This window comes from Quercus lobata, chromosome 4 (assembly GCF_001633185.2).
Source record: "Quercus lobata isolate SW786 chromosome 4, ValleyOak3.0 Primary Assembly, whole genome shotgun sequence".
NCBI lineage: Eukaryota > Viridiplantae > Streptophyta > Magnoliopsida > Fagales > Fagaceae > Quercus > Quercus lobata.
The window spans coordinates 12,528,306-12,546,237 of record NC_044907.1 but is presented as its reverse complement, the minus strand read 5'-3'; the positions used below and the strand labels follow the sequence as shown (position 1 = coordinate 12,546,237).

General features: G+C 34.5%; 3 protein-coding genes across 5 annotated transcripts; all 3 read left to right on the top strand.

Moving 5' to 3' along the window:
* The first annotated feature begins 1,167 nt into the window (after window positions 1-1,167).
* Window positions 1,168-4,631, top strand: LOC115984299 (scarecrow-like protein 3). 3 transcript variants are annotated; one of them, XM_031107271.1, is made up of 3 exons: window positions 1,168-1,459; window positions 2,992-3,827; window positions 3,927-4,631. In XM_031107271.1, exons 2-3 carry the CDS (start codon window positions 3,009-3,011, stop codon window positions 4,353-4,355), a joined length of 1,248 nt encoding a protein of 415 aa, XP_030963131.1. In that variant the 5' UTR covers window positions 1,168-1,459; window positions 2,992-3,008; the 3' UTR covers window positions 4,356-4,631. The 3 variants fall into 3 exon arrangements, with proteins under 3 accessions (XP_030963131.1, XP_030963130.1, XP_030963132.1); XM_031107270.1 differs by adding an exon at window positions 1,555-1,636 and having other exon boundaries at window positions 1,169-1,459; window positions 2,992-4,631; XM_031107272.1 differs by having other exon boundaries at window positions 1,170-1,459; window positions 2,992-4,631.
* A 3,210-nt stretch (window positions 4,632-7,841) lies between these two features.
* On the top strand, window positions 7,842-10,994 carry LOC115984013 (scarecrow-like protein 3). Its single transcript, XM_031106888.1, has 2 exons — window positions 7,842-8,391; window positions 9,397-10,994. Exon 2 carries the CDS (start codon window positions 9,423-9,425, stop codon window positions 10,830-10,832), a length of 1,410 nt encoding a protein of 469 aa, XP_030962748.1. The 5' UTR covers window positions 7,842-8,391; window positions 9,397-9,422; the 3' UTR covers window positions 10,833-10,994.
* A 4,198-nt stretch (window positions 10,995-15,192) lies between these two features.
* Window positions 15,193-17,632, top strand: LOC115987776 (scarecrow-like protein 3). The gene is made up of 2 exons (XM_031111372.1): window positions 15,193-15,216; window positions 16,095-17,632. Exon 2 carries the CDS (start codon window positions 16,135-16,137, stop codon window positions 17,467-17,469), a length of 1,335 nt encoding a protein of 444 aa, XP_030967232.1. The 5' UTR covers window positions 15,193-15,216; window positions 16,095-16,134; the 3' UTR covers window positions 17,470-17,632.
* The last annotated feature ends 300 nt before the right edge of the window (window positions 17,633-17,932 follow it).

The following is a 17,932-nucleotide window of genomic DNA, read 5'->3' as shown; positions in this document are numbered from 1 at the left end:
CTTAATGGAAGACTATTTATGGTATTATGAATTCAATTTTTTGGTAGTATACTAATAATCCTAAATCTCTTTTTATTTTTTATTATTTGGGTTTAAATGGATGTGGATTATAGATTTGTCATGACTATATCCCAAATTCAAGGACAAGAATTATAATTGAAGAGTATAATTTATGTTAATAGTCTTGTAACTCAATTAGTATCTTGTAGGTTTCCAACATGAGTTTTGTAGCTTAGCTAACAATTGGTGTTTTCAACGAAGATTGGGGGCTGTTTGGTATATGTTTTCAAATAACAATTTTCAGTTTTTAAACAATATTATATATATTTTCACACATTTTTTTATCAACACGTCCATTCATGTTTTTAAACAATTTTCAGTTTTTAAACATATGTACCAAATGGGGGGTTCAATCTCTCTTCCTAAGGGTCCGTTTGGATACAGCTGAAAACTGAAAACTGAAACTGAAAACTGAAAAACACTGTAGCGAAATAATTTTTAAATGTGTGAATAGTATCGTGGGACCCATTTTTAATGAAAAAGTTGCTGAAAAGTGAAATTTGTGGGTCCGTAAACAGTACACGATGTGCTGTGATTGGTCCAAAAAAATTTGAAAAGTCAAAGTTTGCGGCTACTGTTCATTGAACAGTGCATAAACAGTAGCCGCAAACCCAAAACGCGTGAAAAAAAAAAAAAAAAAAAAGAAAAACGCAGACGCAGGATTGGGCGAAAACGCCCAATCCAAACGCACTCTAAGTCCCACCCCAAAAGAGGGAATGGGAGCCTGGATCTTCCAAGTACTCTCAAGTCCCACCCCAAAAGCTAACGTTTAATCTACTTTTGGCTTGTTCCCCCCACCTCCATTGCTTCTTTGTCCTAACGCCAGTGGAAAGAACCAAGCGGTTGTGTCTACACCTTCAACAAGAATCCAAATACTGGTTTGGAGGCACTTGTAACTTCCAAAAGACAAGCAAGGATGTTGTGTTGGTTTCTTCGAACACGTTTAATAATTATAAGACTGGTGTTTTATCGGAGCATCATACCCTGTTTGCCCAGCTGTTATTCCTTATCACTAAGCATAATGACAAAAATTCAACTTTCTGAGAGTAATACACGTGAAGAAATCTAGGTAGAGATGACACAGCATTTGAGAAATTCCATATTCCTCTGAATTCCCCAAGAACAACGTTTCAATGATGAAGACAAAAAAGTCTATTATAAACCATCACCAATGCTGTCTTGGAAAAGCCCTTCGAAACTTTGTTCCTTTTGACTCACTCTGCAACAAAATCCCAGACCCCAAAATCTCTTTGGCTCTTAAACCACTTTGATGGTTAGCAGGTTGGCTCACCAAGCATGTAAATTTCTTGGAGGGTTTTTCTGGGTTTTTGATCAATTTGGAAACCCAGCTGGGAATTTGAAATTGGTGGTGTACTTGATAATTTCTGAACTCTCTCTGGTAATTTCCCTTGTTTTTGTTTCATAAAATTGAACCCTTTGATTAATTCCTGAACATACCTCGTCCATTGTATGCTTTTGATTTTTGTATAATAGGTGAAATTTCTTGGATTCTGAGCGGGTTTCGTTAAGGCTCTTTTTGGTTGCATGGAGAATAACAGAGCATATTAGAAAGAAGGTTTTGAATGTGAATTTTTGAAGTGTTACACTTATTTCTGCTCTAGAATTTATGGTAAAAAGAAAATTTCACCTGTTTGGTTCTTTCAGAAATAATGTTTAAAATGAAAAGAGAAAGAAATCGAGTAGAGGAAATATTGGAAACACACACATATATATAGGTTTGGAAACTTGTTTCTATTGGAATAGTCACGAGAAAACATAGATGGAGAATAGGGTTTCTCAAATTATGTTGTTTTAAGATTGAAAACATTTGTCAAGAGCTTTATAACTCAGTAGTATAGTTTATTCTCCTTTATTAGGAGAACTAGCATATACCCATGCAAACGCATGAATGAATTTAAAATTAAACATAATTTTTATTATAAAAATATAAATAATTAGTCAAATAATTAAAAAAAAATAGCATGTAACACATGCATTCATATACATATATATATATATATATACATTTAAAATCAAATACAATTTTTATCATAAAAATATAAATAATTAATCAAATTATTTTTTTAAAAAAGTAATCATAATTAGTCACATATTAAAATTCTTACCTAAATTTAATATTACTTGTGATCATTTTTTTTCTTCTAATTTTTAATAAGATAGAACGTGTGGTAATCTTTGTTATGTGTTGATTTTTATTGAGTATGTGTGATTTTTTTTTTTAAATTTTATAGTTGATTAATATTAGATTATTAGTATTTTGCATTCATTAATTCACTTGGCACAAAGATTAAAAAAAATTAAGTAGATAATTATGGTGTGGTCTCCACATAAATTTAGATACATTGTGCAAAATTAAATTTTAATTTCAAATTTTAATTGAACTTTCGCTAAACTTTACCTATATATATATATATATATATATATATATTAGGATTCAAATCCCCCCTCTATTGTTGTAAATGTTGAATTATGTATTATAGCAAAAAAAAAAAAAAAAAACAAATGAAAACACTTGTGCTTGGGTAGAAAAATCCAGATTTCCCTGAATATTAAAGGAAGAAAAGAACAAAGAAAATCAGTCCTTAAAAGCAATTTCCAAAATTGTGTTCTTTTAACTGTCTTCTGACTTGAGAGCTAAAACTGTCCCCTGAATTTATAATGAAAAACAAATTTTTATTTTATTTTATTTATATCTTGGTTGGCTTAAGATTATAATTATTTGAAAAACCAAACTAAGTTAAAGAAAATATATAATACAATGTTTCTTTCTTCCTTCCCTTAGCTTCCTCAGTCATCAAATGGTGTAGTGTTATTATTGTGGTAATTGAAATTAATTCTCCTTCACAGTTAATCTCACTTCAGCTATTTTTAATATAGTTTTGAGATTTTTATTTTTCCCATTGCACACAGTTTGCTCCCAGTACCCAATGGCAGGAACCCAAGATGCAAGGTATTCTGCAACTCCATCATCCTCTCAATGGATGTCACTGTCTCCTGGTTTAGGATCACCGATTGGAACACCACTATCTGAGAAATTGGGCGTGGAATTGTTAAGAATGATTGAAGAATGTGGTTATCATGTAGCTGCAAGTAATATGCCTAATGCTAATATCATGCTTGAGCTTATTTCCCGTCTTGCCTCTGCTAATGGCTCCCCCATTCAGCGAATTGCAGCATATGTCATCGAGGCATTTGCTGAAAGGATGCTGAAAACAAAATTGTCTGGTCTTTACAATGCCTTCAAATCGACAAATATATCATTAGTATCCGAGGAAAATGTTGCTCAAAGATTGTTCTATAACGTTTGTCCTTTCATAAAAGTCGCATATTTGGTCACGAATCAAGCCATTATAGAAGCTATGGAGGGCGAGAAGCGGGTTCATATTATTGATCTCTATTCATTTGAACCTGAACAGTGGATTGATCTTCTTCATACATTTAAAGCACGGCCAGAGGGGCCGCCCTGTGTAAAAATTACCGGTATCCATGACCAGAGAGTAGTTTTAGAGCAAATGGCTGTTCGGTTGATGGCAGAAGCTTCTAAGTTAGAAATTCCATTTCACTTCATTCCTATAGTGAGCAAATTAGAGAATGTTGATACTGAAAGCTTTTGTGTTGACGCCGGAGAAGCTTTTGCAATCAGCTCTGTATTTCAGCTTCATTCTCTCTTGGCTTTTGACGAGGAAGTGCCAAGAAGGATTTCACCTGTGGCATCAAAGAGGCCTTTACGGAAGTTTCTCGACGAGGTCAGTCCTGATTTCACCTCTTCATCATCCATACTATCTCCAAGTTTTTCACCAAAAATGAAAAACTTTCTAAGTTTTCTTCGGCGCCTCTCACCGAAGGTGATGGTGATAGCTGAGCAGGAGGCAAACCATAATGGTTTTAGTTTAACTGAGAGAGTCAAGGAAGCATTGGACTTCTATGCTCCTCTCTTCGATTGCTTAGACTCCATTCGATCAATAACACCAATGGAGCGACAAATGATAGAGAAGATGATTTTCGGAGAGGAAATTAAAAACATCATAGCATGCGACGGAGTGGAGAGAAAGGAGAGGCATGAAAAGCTTGAGAAATGGATTCTAAGGCTTGAGCAGGCTGGTTTTGGCCGGGTGGAATTGAGCTATTACAACAGTATAAATGCTAGGAAGTATTTGCAGAACTATGGCAATGATGGTTATAACATCAAAGAAAAGGATGGATATATTGTTCTCTGCTGGAACAGGTGTCCCTTATTTTCCATTTCAGCTTGGCAGTTCGGGAGACAAAAATAAGATAACTAGCAATGTGGTCAATGATTTATTTTTCTTGTTCTTTCAGTTTATTGTTTTTCATTTTCTTCTTTGTATACAAGAATAAGGTTTTCATGTTCTACGAATGCATATGTTCCAAAGAAAGTTTTAACAACTTCACTTGGTTCTAAGCTTAGAGCTTTGTGATACAATGGTTTTTTCAAGCTCTTCAATGGAGGAGAACCTAGGTTCATATACCCCCATTTGTAAGGAAAAAAACTCATTCTATTCTAAAATTTACATTGTTTATTTATTTTAGTTTTCTTTATATATGTGCATTGTGATTTTGTATTTTGTTGAAGGAATTCATGTATGGTGAACACTGTGTAGCGCGTGTGTACACCCCATTATAGTTACACTTACATTGGATGGTCTTCAAGTATGGCAACCACAACTCCACAGGGAAATAGTACTTCTAGGGGCTCAAATTAACATGTACTCTCAAATTTTGAGAATCTTACTAGGTAGCTAAAGTTTGAATTAGAGTATTAGCCTAATAGGAGATGTGTAGAGCTTGATTTACTGTGCTGGTTATTCCAGAAGTTCAAAGACTGACAGACAGACGGTCTTTGATGGCACAAAATTGGTGTGTACAGTTATTGGGGATATTTTCGGTCTTTGAGTATACATTGGATGCCTCAGGCTTATTATTTTAATTTTACATATGCTTATAGTCCAAGTATTAAGATGGCATAAATATGTTGATGATCCTTGTAACTCCTTTAGAAGCCGTTATGATGAAATTGCAGCAACTCCCCGGACGTAACCCTCTTAGTGAACCACACAAAGCTGCAAGGGCGGCTCTACCCTTTGTTCAGGGGGTTCAAATGAACCCCCTGACTTCCCCAAAAAAATTATATATATTTATAATATTTTTTTTTTGTTAGTTTAATATTTTAATTTATTCTTAAAAATATTTTTATACACCCTAACTTAAATCTTATGCACTCTTATTACAAGTATTTCCAACTCTAAAAGTACGAGTAAGTGTTTGTGAACTATAAGTGTCACTCTTTATTATAAATTTATATTATATGTGTGTGAGTGTGTCTAATATTAATTATGTGTATTACTTTTTGTTATAATGTTATTTATGTGAATAATGATGTGTTTGGATATTTGTGTGTATAGTATAAATATAATATAACTTTACATAATTTAAGGAAATAGAGAGGGTTTATTACATGTGTGTGTATTGTTATCATGTTATAATAATTTTTTGTTATAAAGTCAGAAAAATTCAAGAAGAAAAATTGTAAAGTTAGTGATTGTTCAAGCATTTAATTGGTTAAGTAGACACGTAGTGTATTATTTTATGTATGAATGAGTGTGGTTGTGTGCGCCAATAATTAATACAGAACCAATGAGTTAATTTTATTCATTTAGTTTAAAATATTTTTATAAAAGCAATGACAAATTAATAGATAATAATAACTGCATAAAAATAAAAATGTTAGACAAATTTAACAAAATAAAACGGTCATAGTTACCCACATTGGCAATAAATGCTAATAATGAACTATCATGTAACAATTCAAAATTTGAAAACTTGTAGAAGGAAATTTTAAAACTTCATTTTTTTTTTTTGTCGATAACTTGATATATTCAAATTCTATTTTTATTAAAAAAAATTTAATTTAATTTTTTAATGACCCCCTTAAACAAAATTCTTGGAGCCGCCATTGCAAAGCTGATATTTGCATGAGTGCCTTGATCTCTTCTGTATTTTGTTTTCTACTGCTTGCATTTCAAAGATGCTGGTTTAGATCTTGTATTTGTTAGTAAATTTCGAACTTTTTCTGGTACTATGAAATTATAGTACTTTCCAATAGCATAAATACTCCTAAAGGGTAGATATGATGTGGAATATAAACAAGAAATGAAACTCCATTTTTTATAACCTAACCAGGCATTTAACTCTCCCTTTGAGGGACAGAAGGGTTAAGTTTTCATCTAGATATGCCACCACAATAAAATCATGGTAGGAGAGGTCCTAGCTTCTTGAGGTTCGAATATCATTGCAGTTTATGCTCAGATTTAGTCCTTCATCTTTTAAGGGATTGCCGTGACTCAAAATTTGTTTGGATCAACTAGGCATTTCTGGTGAATGCAATTCCTTTTGTGATTTTTCTCTACAAAAATTGCTATAGTTTGACTACAATTCTTAAGCTCTCTTTCGCAAACATCAATTACCTTGGAGAGTTTTTGTTCATCACAAGTTTATAGTCACTCTGGCTTAATACAAATAGTTTAATTTTTAATCCATATGTGATACATTCAAAGCTTGTAAAGGCTGGCATTCATAGAGCTACATATGGTTGATTTGAATTTTGCTAGTACCACATAATTGGGCACAACTTGCTACATGACGAGTTATGATTGGTAATGGTGTATCCTCACATGACCCACTGACAATCACAACTCATCATGTGGCAAATTGTGGCACAAAGTTGTGCCCAATTATGTGGTACTAATACAACTCGGTTGGTTTAAGTTTAAGCTATACATGGTACTAACACAACTCGGTTGGTTTAAGTTTAAGCTAAATATGGATGGGTCCTTACATGGCAATCCAGGACAAGTAGGTGGACTGAATCATGGGCATTAAGGGGTGGTCTGTTTTTTTTTTTTTTGATAGGAGGGGTGGTCTGTTTGTTGCCTTTTTTATTGGGTATGTAGTTATTACAAGTATTGTGACTGAACTATGAGCATTAAGAGATGGTCTATTCCTGGCTTCTTTTTATAGAATTCATTAAGTTGAATGTTGAGCTAAATGCTTTTGTTGCGATTTCCTTCTTATTAAACAGATAAAGTTCATTATAGTTTGAGTTCTTTTGTGAATGATTGTAGGCGTCTGTTGTAGAAGATCCCTAGGACTGAAATCAAACACTACGGAAGTAAAAAGGTGTACTGACACATTGGCAGCAGTGGTTATCACACATTGTACATTGTCACTGTTCACATTTTTATTGTGGATATCTATACAAAAATTGTGGATACCATGCACGCAATTCTTGATATTGACATGTATGGAGTATACACCATTGAGTGTGTAACAAAAATTTTCCTTGCATATGATAACTCGTGGAATTAGGACTTTTGAGTACTTTTTTAAAGGTGGGTTTGGGAGTTACACCTATAAAACTTTCATCTAGTCGGCTTCTTTTCAGCAAAAGAAAACATTGAAACCAAGGATAAGAAGGAATCTAATATAAGGTTCATTAACTTCCATTAATAATAAACTTATTAGGTGAGAAGAGATCATGTCGTCTAGTCCTAGGTACAACAAGTTGCTTCAACTAAGGCTTTAAGTAAATATAAAATACTAATAAGACATTATCTATTAGTGAATGGTCTTAGGAATCATAAACAAAAGGAATAGAGTTTGGATATTCCAATTTCCAAGTAATACCCCAACATAAAAATGTACTGCCTATTCAAAATTTCAAACTTTTAACCCCAAGAAGAAAATTACTCCATAGTACCAAGAGACATATCACCTGGTGAACTTTCATGTTGCTTTTGGCTTTTCTAACAACTACTCCCTTGTCTCTTTGTCCTTACGCAAGAAGAAAGTACCAGATGGATGGCTATACCTTTAACAAAAATCCAAATGGTGGTTTTTTGGAGGTACTTGTTAAGGCTTTCCTTGCTAATATTGCAGTCTACAAAGAGAGGAAACACTGTATTTCAGAAAATTCCATATTAGTCTGATACACCAAGCGACAACAAATCAATGACGACAAAAACAACCTCATATATTGTCACCAATGCAGCTATGGGAAAGTCCTTGAAGAGAAGAGCCTTTATTCTATTTGACTCACTCTGCAATAAAGTCCCAGACCCCAAACCCTGCTTTGCTCTGAAGCCACAAGGTTTAGCAGACTGGCTCACCAAGCCAGGAAATTTTCTTAGTGGGTTTTCTGGGTTTTTGATGTAATTGAAAACCCATCTGGGAATTTGAAGTTGGTGGTGTACACGATCAGTTCTCAAAGAGGAACCAATTTTACAGTCTCTGGTAATTTCCTCTGTTTCTGTTTCATAAATTAGGTCCCATTGAGGAATTCTTGAAAAATAATGCACACCCCTTAAGCATGCTATTGGATTTTTTGTACAATAGGTAAAATTTTCTTGAATTATGGCATGGTTTTCATTCAGGCTGTGTTTGGTTGCTGGGAAAATCTTGGAGCAGAATAGAAATGAGTTTTGAATTTTTTTTTGGTTCATTCTGGAACCAAGAAAGGATTGTATTTCACTTAAGTAGGCCTAGTTTTGTTTGGATTTGTAACTTTCGTTCTTTTTTTTTGGGTAACTTTGGGAATGATTTTGGCTTACTTATGTCAAGCTTTTTATTTAATTTAGGAACGATTGAAATTTAGGGACACAGATTGCCTTTTATTTTATTTTTATTTTTTCAACTTTTAATATAAAGTTGGTTACAGTTGCAGCAGAAAATATGGAATACAATTTTTTTGGAATACAATGTTGGTTTTTCTTTTCTGTAGTTTCTCGGAATTTATGATTCTAATTCAGTCGCTTTCCTGATACTGTTGAGATACGGAGAAGAAAAATTTCATTGTCTAGAGACTAAACTATGATTTTATGACTCATTAGAACCCCAAATTTGACCTGTTTGGTTGTTTTCAGAAAATAATGTTTCAAATAAGTAGAGAAAAATAAAAATGGAAACCTGTTTCTGTTGGAATTCCTGAAAGAGAAAACACAGACAGAGAACAGTAGTTGCAAAACAGGCTGTTTGAGAATGATTTGTTGAAAGCGATTTTCAAAAATGTGTTCTTGAATTTCTTCTTTTGACTTTGAGAACTATTTACAGTGTCCTTAAATATGTTGAAAATCATTTTTTTTTTTTTTTAAACCTCATTTGGCTTAAGTTTATAATTATTTGAAAAACCAAACAACATAAAGCTCTAGTGTAATTATTGTGGCAATTAAAATTGGCTTTCCTTCAAATCTGATCTCATTCTAGCTTTTTTTGAAATAATTTTTAGATTTCCATTTGCAGTGCACATAGTTTGCTCTCAGTTACTAATGGCAGCAGTACAAGAAGACGGATCTTCTGTAACTTCATCATCCCATGAATCCTCTCCCTGGATGCGACGATCTCCTGGGTTAGGATCACCATCCCCTTGGATTAGGGAGCTTGGATCGGAGGAGAGGGGTTTGTGTTTGATACGTCTTCTGCAAGAATGTGCTGTCCATGTAGGTACTGGCAGTATGGAGAATGCTAATCTCGGACTTGAGCATATTTCCCATCTTGCCTCTCCTGATGGTGATACAATGCAGCGAATCGCTGCTTACTTCACCCAGGCACTTGCAGATAGGATGCTTAAAGGCTGGCCTGGTCTGCACAAAGCCCTCAATTCAACTAAATTATCATCAGTCTCTGAGGAAGTGCTTGTTCAAAAGTTGTTCTTTGAGTTTTGCCCCTTCTTGAAGGTTGCATATCTGATCACAAATCAGGCCATTATAGAAGCTATGGAGGGGGAAAAGGTGGTTCATATTATTGATCTTTATTCAATAGAGCCTGCACAGTGGATTAATCTTCTTCAGATGATAAGTGCACGGCCAGAAGGCCCTCCCCATTTGAAAATTACTGGTATTCATGAGCAGAAAGGGGTATTGGAGCAAATGGCTCTTCAGTTGGTAGAGGAAGCTGACAGATTGGACATCCCATTTCAATTCAACCCTATAGTGTGTAAATTAGAGAATCTTGATCTTGAAAGTTTGGGTGTTAAGACTGGTGAAGCTCTTGCTGTCAGCTCTATACTTAAGCTACATTCTCTCTTGGCTACTGATGATGATATGCTAAGAAGAGACTCACCTGTGGCATTAAAGAACCTGCAGAAAGTTTTCCATAATCGCCAGCGGCCTTTACGGGAGTTTCTTGACAAGGATCTGATCAATTTGTATTTGGCTAGCCTGGATTCCACCTCCACATCATCCCCACTATCTCTATGTGCTTCCCCAAAAATGGAGAGCTTTCTAAGTTCTCTTTGGAGCCTCTCACCAAAGTTAATGGTAATAACTGAGCAGGAAGCAGACCATAATGGTTTCACTTTAATGGAGAGGGTCAAGAAAGCATTGAACTTCTATGCTGCTCTATTTGATTGCTTGGACTCCGCGGTATCAAGAGCACCAATAGAGCGACATAAGATTGAGAAGATGCTTTTTGGTGAGGAAATTAAAAACATCATTGCTTGTGAGGGAGCAGAGAGAAAGGAGAGGCATGAGAAGCTTGAGAAATGGATTTCGAGGCTTGAGTTGGCTGGTTTCGGGAGGGTGCCATTCAGCTACTACAGTAGATTGCAGGCTGGGAGGCTGTTGCAGATCAGTAATTATGGTGGCTATAATTTTAAAGAAGAAAATGGATGTTTCGTTATCTGCTGGAAAAGTATTCCCCTATTTTCGGTTTCAGCCTGGAGAAGGTGGTCAAACTAAGATTACTAGCTATCTGCCCATATGATTTTTCTTTTTCTTTTTCTTCCTGTGTCACTTGTTTTAGTTTCCTTTCTATATGTAGACTGAGATATTGTATATTTGGCTGAAACCACCATATTTGAAGCAATTTATGGATAATGAGTACTCTCTCCTTTTCTAGCATTTGATACACCCCATTATAGTTTGATTTGGTGGTCTTGACTCTGGCAGTCACGGCTACCCATGGAACTTGTACCTCAAGAGCTTAAAGTAGCATGTACTCTCAATTTTTTGATAACCTAACCAGGCACTCAAGTTTTAGAAGAGAACCACCATCATTTGTTACTTGGGTTAGCCAGCCTTATTCTATTGCTAGAGCATGGGAAAGAGTAAGCAAATCTAATCCCAATTGTAAAGCATGCAGTTTGGTTGGGGTCAATGTCTTGAGTTCAGATCCTCAAGGGTGAAAGTTTGAGTCTCTTAGGATGCTTTCCTGCTAATGCTGTTGGGATCCTAGATTCCTAGTGGAATTAAGTTCTTATGACTGATTCTCAAGAGAGAGAGAGAGAGAGAGAGAGGTTCTTATGATTTAACTCACCTAAAGGAGTGCCTACAATTTCCTATGCCATCTAGGTCTTAGTGTATACACCTCATGTTGAATCATGAAAAAAATATACATTTTGGCTTAAATAGCAAAAGAACCAAATGATTATTACATGAGAAATTATGATTTTGACATAAGGTTAGAATTTAAATCATAAGTGGTCACCATTAGAATCTAAGGGTAAAATCCTTTTTTTTGGTTTGTTCCTTTCAACATGAGAATTAGGGCATTTTTCTGGATCATTAAAAAACTCAATTTGAATTTGTCAAAAATTGGTCTAACTTGGACTACAATATGTAGGATTTTTCATTTTAATTCAATTGGTCCTTAGTGAGTTAGTAAAAGTCAACCTAATGCTTGATTTCTTGTCAAGGATTTAATGTTCGTGTACACATAATGATTCTACTAAAGGATAATGGGAAAAAAAAATTATATAATCAAATCTTGAATTAGATTGTTTCACATGAATTATCAATGATAAAATTGATTGATTCAAGTCAATATGACCATATATATTGTGGGGGTTTTTTCCCCGCACACTCGGCTCATTGTCCTCTTTGGGGAGCCAAGCCTGCAAGGATTTGTCCTCGTCCCCGAGTGTGGTCTTTGGGATTTTCACATCTTTGAGGCTTGATACCCTTAGTTCCACATCGGTTAGAGAAGCGCCCCACGCATGCCTTATAAGCCCTTGGAGCAAGGCATGCGTGGGGCGCTTCTCTAATCGATGTGCGACTAAGGGTGTCAAGCCTCAAAGAGGTGAAAATCCCAAAGACCACACTCGAGACAAATCCTTGTGGGCTTGGCTCCCCAAAAAGGACAATGAGCCGAGTATGCGGAGAAAAAACCCCCACATATATATTTTGTCTTTAATATGTAATTTAATTTTAAGGCATTTGCATGTTTATGCATCTATATTTTATACAATATCTAATAGCTAAATCTTAGCATCTATTGTTACTATGCTCCTATTAAGCCATATTAGTATAGCATTTCGGTTCATTCTGTCCACTTCAGTCTAGTTTAGTCCATATGATATATTTCAATCCAATTCGATCCACTTCGGTACATTTTGATGCACTTAAGAATGTGAAAAAACAAATTTGGGTTCAATTTTGGTTTTTCTCAGATTGGTTTAGGGTCCAATTTCTGGTTGAACATACCGATCTAGTTTTTAAAGTAGTGATAGTAAATTAAGTAGCATCTTAAATATAAATCCCTTCATTTAGGTGGATGATAATTCACTTTTTCTTTGTGTGTGTGTGGAGAATTCTCTATTGATAGTTGCTACCAAGGGATTGAAAAATCATTATCTGTTTGTTAGGGGGAAAAAAAAAAAAACAATCCAATCCTCTAATACATGGCAATTAACTAGTCATCCCAAGAGGATGTGGTTTCCAATGCCATTAATTTGTAAATGATGGGATTAGAGCCAAATAATGAAATTTGTAAATTTTATGAGATTTATAATTCCATAATTTATAAATTTGTGTATTTTACAATTTTTCACCCAAACAGTGGCTAGGAGCTATTATTATGTTGACATCTAGGAAGATTTTCACAATTGACCATTCAGTTATCTTTTTTACTCAAGGAAAAAAAAAATAATAATCTAATATATGGTAATTAGCTAACAATAATATAATTCTTTACCATCTAACAGACAATAAAAATGGGTAAATTCATGATCAACTCACTCCCTAGGTTCAATATTACCTGTTTTAGTTGAAGATCAGTATTATTTTATATATTAAAAAAATCAAATTTTTTTAGGTTGGAAATATTTTTTCCTTTTTTAATTTTTTTAAAGAATTTTTTATTCTTTTTTTTTTGATAACCAGTCAAAAAAGAATTTTTTATTCCTAAACTTTCAAGTTTCAACCAATACATTACACTAGGAACAAAATCATGAATTTTGTATCAACACCTAAGCTAAAATTGTATTATTTTCGACAATTCCAAGCCGATGATGATTCCTTTACAAATCCTTATCTTCTTGTAAAATGTTCATCTCTTATACATCACCAAATTTAGCTAAGATAAAGAAATCCGTCTGAAAGATTTTGATAATTTTATATGATTTTGTTCTTAACCCAGAGTCCAAATGCAATATGATAAAGCTTACATAAATTTTAGAGAAGCTCCGTACTCCCTCTAAGTCCTAACAATTATTAATTTGGAGAAAATCCACTCTTGGTTATAAAGACCAATGGTTTTTCCTTGATATCATCCACACTAAAACATATTTTTTTGAGAGTGCACACAAGACATGTTTAGGACCAATGTATATATAAGACAGAAAGCTACCTTTCCTAGCAGAAGGCCAATATGCTGATGTCTATAAGTTATAACAAGCTTATCTAAGCATAAAGCAATGAATGCTTCTCTTTAGACATTAAGCTTTCTCTCTCAATGAAAAGGTACCAATAATCCAATATGCTTGTCTTAGCATACACTGAAAAGGGCTAATGCTTGTGGGTTCTGTTTAGCTCAATTCGTAAAGTTTCTTATCGTCGAATAAAAGATATGGAGTTTGATTCTCGTCTGTACCAAAAAATCAATTGATATCTTGGTGACACCATAGGTTGAAACTATCTATATATATATATATATTTTTTTTTTAATATAAATATTTTACTTATGAACAACAAAAAATCCATGCCTTCCTCTTCCGATGATAATATCTAAATCCTAGACTGGACAAAATCCATGCCACCTCCGCAAACCACAAAGAGAGAGGACAAAACATTGGGAAAAAAAAGGTACCTAGCAGTAAACCCAAGTTGTGAACTAGATTCCACATCATAAAACCGTTAGCATTACTAACAAATTGCTCGAATTCACTAGTGAAAACCAATTATTGTAACCAAAGTTTTCCTTGAAGACTTGGAGCCATTGAATTGGTGCTAAGATTGATTTTGAGTTTTTTTTTTCTTCGTATTTATGCTTATAAATTTGTTGGTAAAGTATCTTCATTTTTCATATTAACATGTATACATCATGGAGTTAAAAAAAAAAAAAAAAAAATTGAAATAAACTAAAGACTAAAAGACATATAGGCAGATTAGGTCGAGGTTTTTCGATTTCTTATCCTCCCAACTCGCTTAGAAAGCGCTGTCATATATGTAAGAGTAGGTTTTTCGCCAAGCGATTTGGACGGTTTAGGTGAATTGAGCGGGTTGATGCAAGACATGTGACGATAGTTACTAGTAATGCCACATCCAGATGTCACATCTATGCATTTATGTATAAAAGAGAAAAAGTGGGAGGAAAAAAATAGTGCTTCTGCCATTGGCCTTTTTCACAATTCCATTGTCTCTTTGCAAATATGCAAGAAGAAAATGCCAAGCATCCAAATAGTGCTTCTGGACATAGCCAAAGAAATAAAACAAAATAGTGATAATGGAGACACTTTTATTTACGGCTTCTCTTGCAATTTAGAAAGACAGGTTTTTGTATTTCTGAAACTCCATGTTCCTCTGATTCCTCCTAGGGACAAAAAAATATATGAAGACAAAACCGTAAAACATCTAACATTGCCAACAACGATCCAAGGAAAAGGCCATCAAGACAATAGGTCAATAGCTTTATTTTATTGGACTCACTTTGCTACACAATCCCTGTCCGCAAAATTTGCATAGCTCTGAATCCACTTTGATGGTTTAGCAAACTAGCTCACTAAGAGTGGAAATTTTCTTTAGAGGTTTTTCTGGGTTTTTGATCAATTTGAAAACCCAGCTGGGAATTTAAAGTTAGTGGTGTACTTGATCGGTTCTTAAGGAGCAACCAATTGAACATTCCCTGGTAATTTCCCATGTTTCCATTCCATATATATTTAATCCTTTTTGATTAGTTATTGAAAATAATACATTCCCTTAAGCTTGCTTTTGGATTGAATAATAAGTGTATGTGTGTGTTTTTTTTTTTCTTAAAAAAAAATATTTGACATGGTTTTCATTCAACCTGTGTTTGGTTGCTGGGAAAATATTGGAGCAGAATAGAACCGAAGTTTTCAAAGTTTTTATGTTTTATTTTTTTTAGTTTTATGGAATCAAGAAAGCATTATATTTTGCTGGGAAAACTAATTTTGATTGGCCTTTTACTTTTATTTTTTTGGTAACTTGAAAAATGGTTTTGGATTACTTTTGTTGAGCTTTTTACTTAATTTTTGAAACATCTGCAGCTTAAAATTTAGGGACACAAATTGGTTTTTCTGTTTCTTAAAAGTTTCTTTGAGTTTATGATTCTAATTTACTGTCGGTTGGCTTATACTGTTGAGATATGGGAAGGAAAAGTTCCATTGTCTTGAAACTATTTTTTGATTTTGTGAGTAATTAGCAACCCAAATAGCCCCACATTTACTTCCAAAGGAAATTATTGAAGAGGAAAAAATTATGTTTCAAGAGTGATATATTTGAAGTGTTCTTCAACTGCTTCTTTTGACTTTGAGAACCAAAACTGTTACTTGAAAATATATTGAAAAACCAAACAATTTTTACCTTGGTTGGCTTAAGATTGTAGTTTTTTAACAAACCTAACAACAAAAAGGGAGGGAAGGATTCAAGATATAGTTCTTTCTTCCTTCCCTCAACTTTCTCTATCATCAAGTGGTGTAGTGTTATTATTGCAGCAATGAAAATTTATTCTCCTTCACATCTAATCCCATTCTAGCTGTTATTCAGATCTCCATTCCCAGTGCATTGAGTTTGCTCTCAGTTATTGATGGCAAGAGCAAAACAAGAAGGCAGATCTTCTTTAACTTCATCCCATGAATCCTCTCCTGGATTAGGATCACCATACCCCTGGCTCAGATCGCCACAATCTGAGGAAGGAGGTTTGCAATTGATAGAACTTCTTGGAGAATGTGCTAGCCATGTAACTGCCAGATGTCTTCAAAGTGTTAATACCAGGCTTGAACATATTTCCTATCTTGCCTCTCCTAAAGGCACTGCAATTCAGCGAATTGCTTCATATTTCATTGAGGCATTTGCTGATAGGATGCTTAAAGGCTTTACTGGTCTGCACAAAGCACTGAATTCGACGAAAATATCATCAGTCTCTGAGGAAATTCTTGTTCAAAAATTGTTCTATGAGCATTGCCCCTTCTTGAAGTTTGCATATTTGATCACAAATCAGGCCATTATGGAAGCTATGGAGGGGGAAAAAGTAGTTCATATTATTGATCTCTATCCAGTTGAGCCAGAACAATGGATTAGACTTCTTCAGGCATTAAGTGCGCGGCAAGAAGGGGCACCCCATTTGAAAATTACGGGCATTCATGAACAGAATGAAGTATTAGTAAAAATGGATTTTCAGTTGAAAGAAGTAGCTGACAGGTTGAGAATCCCATTTCAATTCAATCCTATAGTTAGCACATTGGAGAATCTTGATATTGAAAGTTTGGGCATCAAGACTGGAGAAGCTCTTGCAGTCATCTCTGTACTTCAGCTACATTCTCTCTTGGCTATTGATGAGGAAGTGGTAAGAAGGAATCAGCAGTCTCTTCAACAGTTTCTTGAGACGGATCTGAATCATTTGTATATTGCCAGTGCTTCCTCCTCGACATCATCCGAACTATCTCTAAGTGCTTCCCCAAAAATGGAGAGCTTTCTAAGTTCTCTTCGGCGTTTCTCACCAAAGCTGATGGTGATAACTGAGCAGGAAGCAAATCATAATGGTTTTACATTAATAGAGAGAGTACACAATGCAATGAAATTCTATGCTGCTCTCTTTGATTGTTTGGATTCCACCAAATCAATAGCACCAATAGAGCAACAAAAGGTTGAGAAGATGCTTTTTGGAGAGGAAATTAAAAACATCGTAGCATGTGATGGAGCAGAGAGAAAGGAGAGGCATGAGAAGCTTGAGAAATGGATTTTATGGCTTGAGTTAGCTGGTTTCAGCAGGGTGCCATTTAGCTATAATGGTAGAGTTGATGCTAGTACAATGTTGCAGTACTATAGTGATGCGTATAGCTTCACAGAAAAGAATGGATGTTTGGTTATCTACTGGCATGAGATTCCCCTATTTTCAGTTTCAGCCTGGAGTTTCAGATGATGAAACTGAAATTACTAGCAGTGGCTAATGATTTCTTTCTATTGTTGTTGTTGTTGTTGTTGTCGTTTGTGTTTTTTTTTCCCTCAATAGTAACAATGGTGGAGGGGTGATTTGAGCCCTCAATGTCATGGACACACCAAGCCTTGCTCTACAAGGCTCTTAGCCTTTCTCTTTATCTTTCTATTTGTCATTTTTCAATTTCTTCTTCATATTAAAAGATCTTATGTTTTTGTCTTTTGTGAATGCATATGTTCTATGGAAAGGTTTAAAAATTGAACGATGTTAGGGGTAACCCCAAGATGATTCTCTATTTATTTGCTGGAACCTAATTTTGAATAAATTTAAGGATAGAGAGCTCTAGGAAGCGCAAGACGAACTCATGACATTCAATGAATATGATTTAGACCCCAAGTTAAAGTTACGCCTAAAGATATTTTATGAGAAAGTATGCGTACTTTGTGGG

Excerpts from the sequence above, each read along its gene's own strand:
- LOC115984013 (XM_031106888.1), top strand. The coding sequence starts at position 9,423 with ATGGCAGCAGTACAAGAAGACGGATCTTCTGTAACTTCATCATCCCAT.
- LOC115984299 (XM_031107270.1), top strand. The coding sequence starts at position 3,009 with ATGGCAGGAACCCAAGATGCAAGGTATTCTGCAACTCCATCATCCTCT.
- LOC115987776 (XM_031111372.1), top strand. The coding sequence starts at position 16,135 with ATGGCAAGAGCAAAACAAGAAGGCAGATCTTCTTTAACTTCATCCCAT.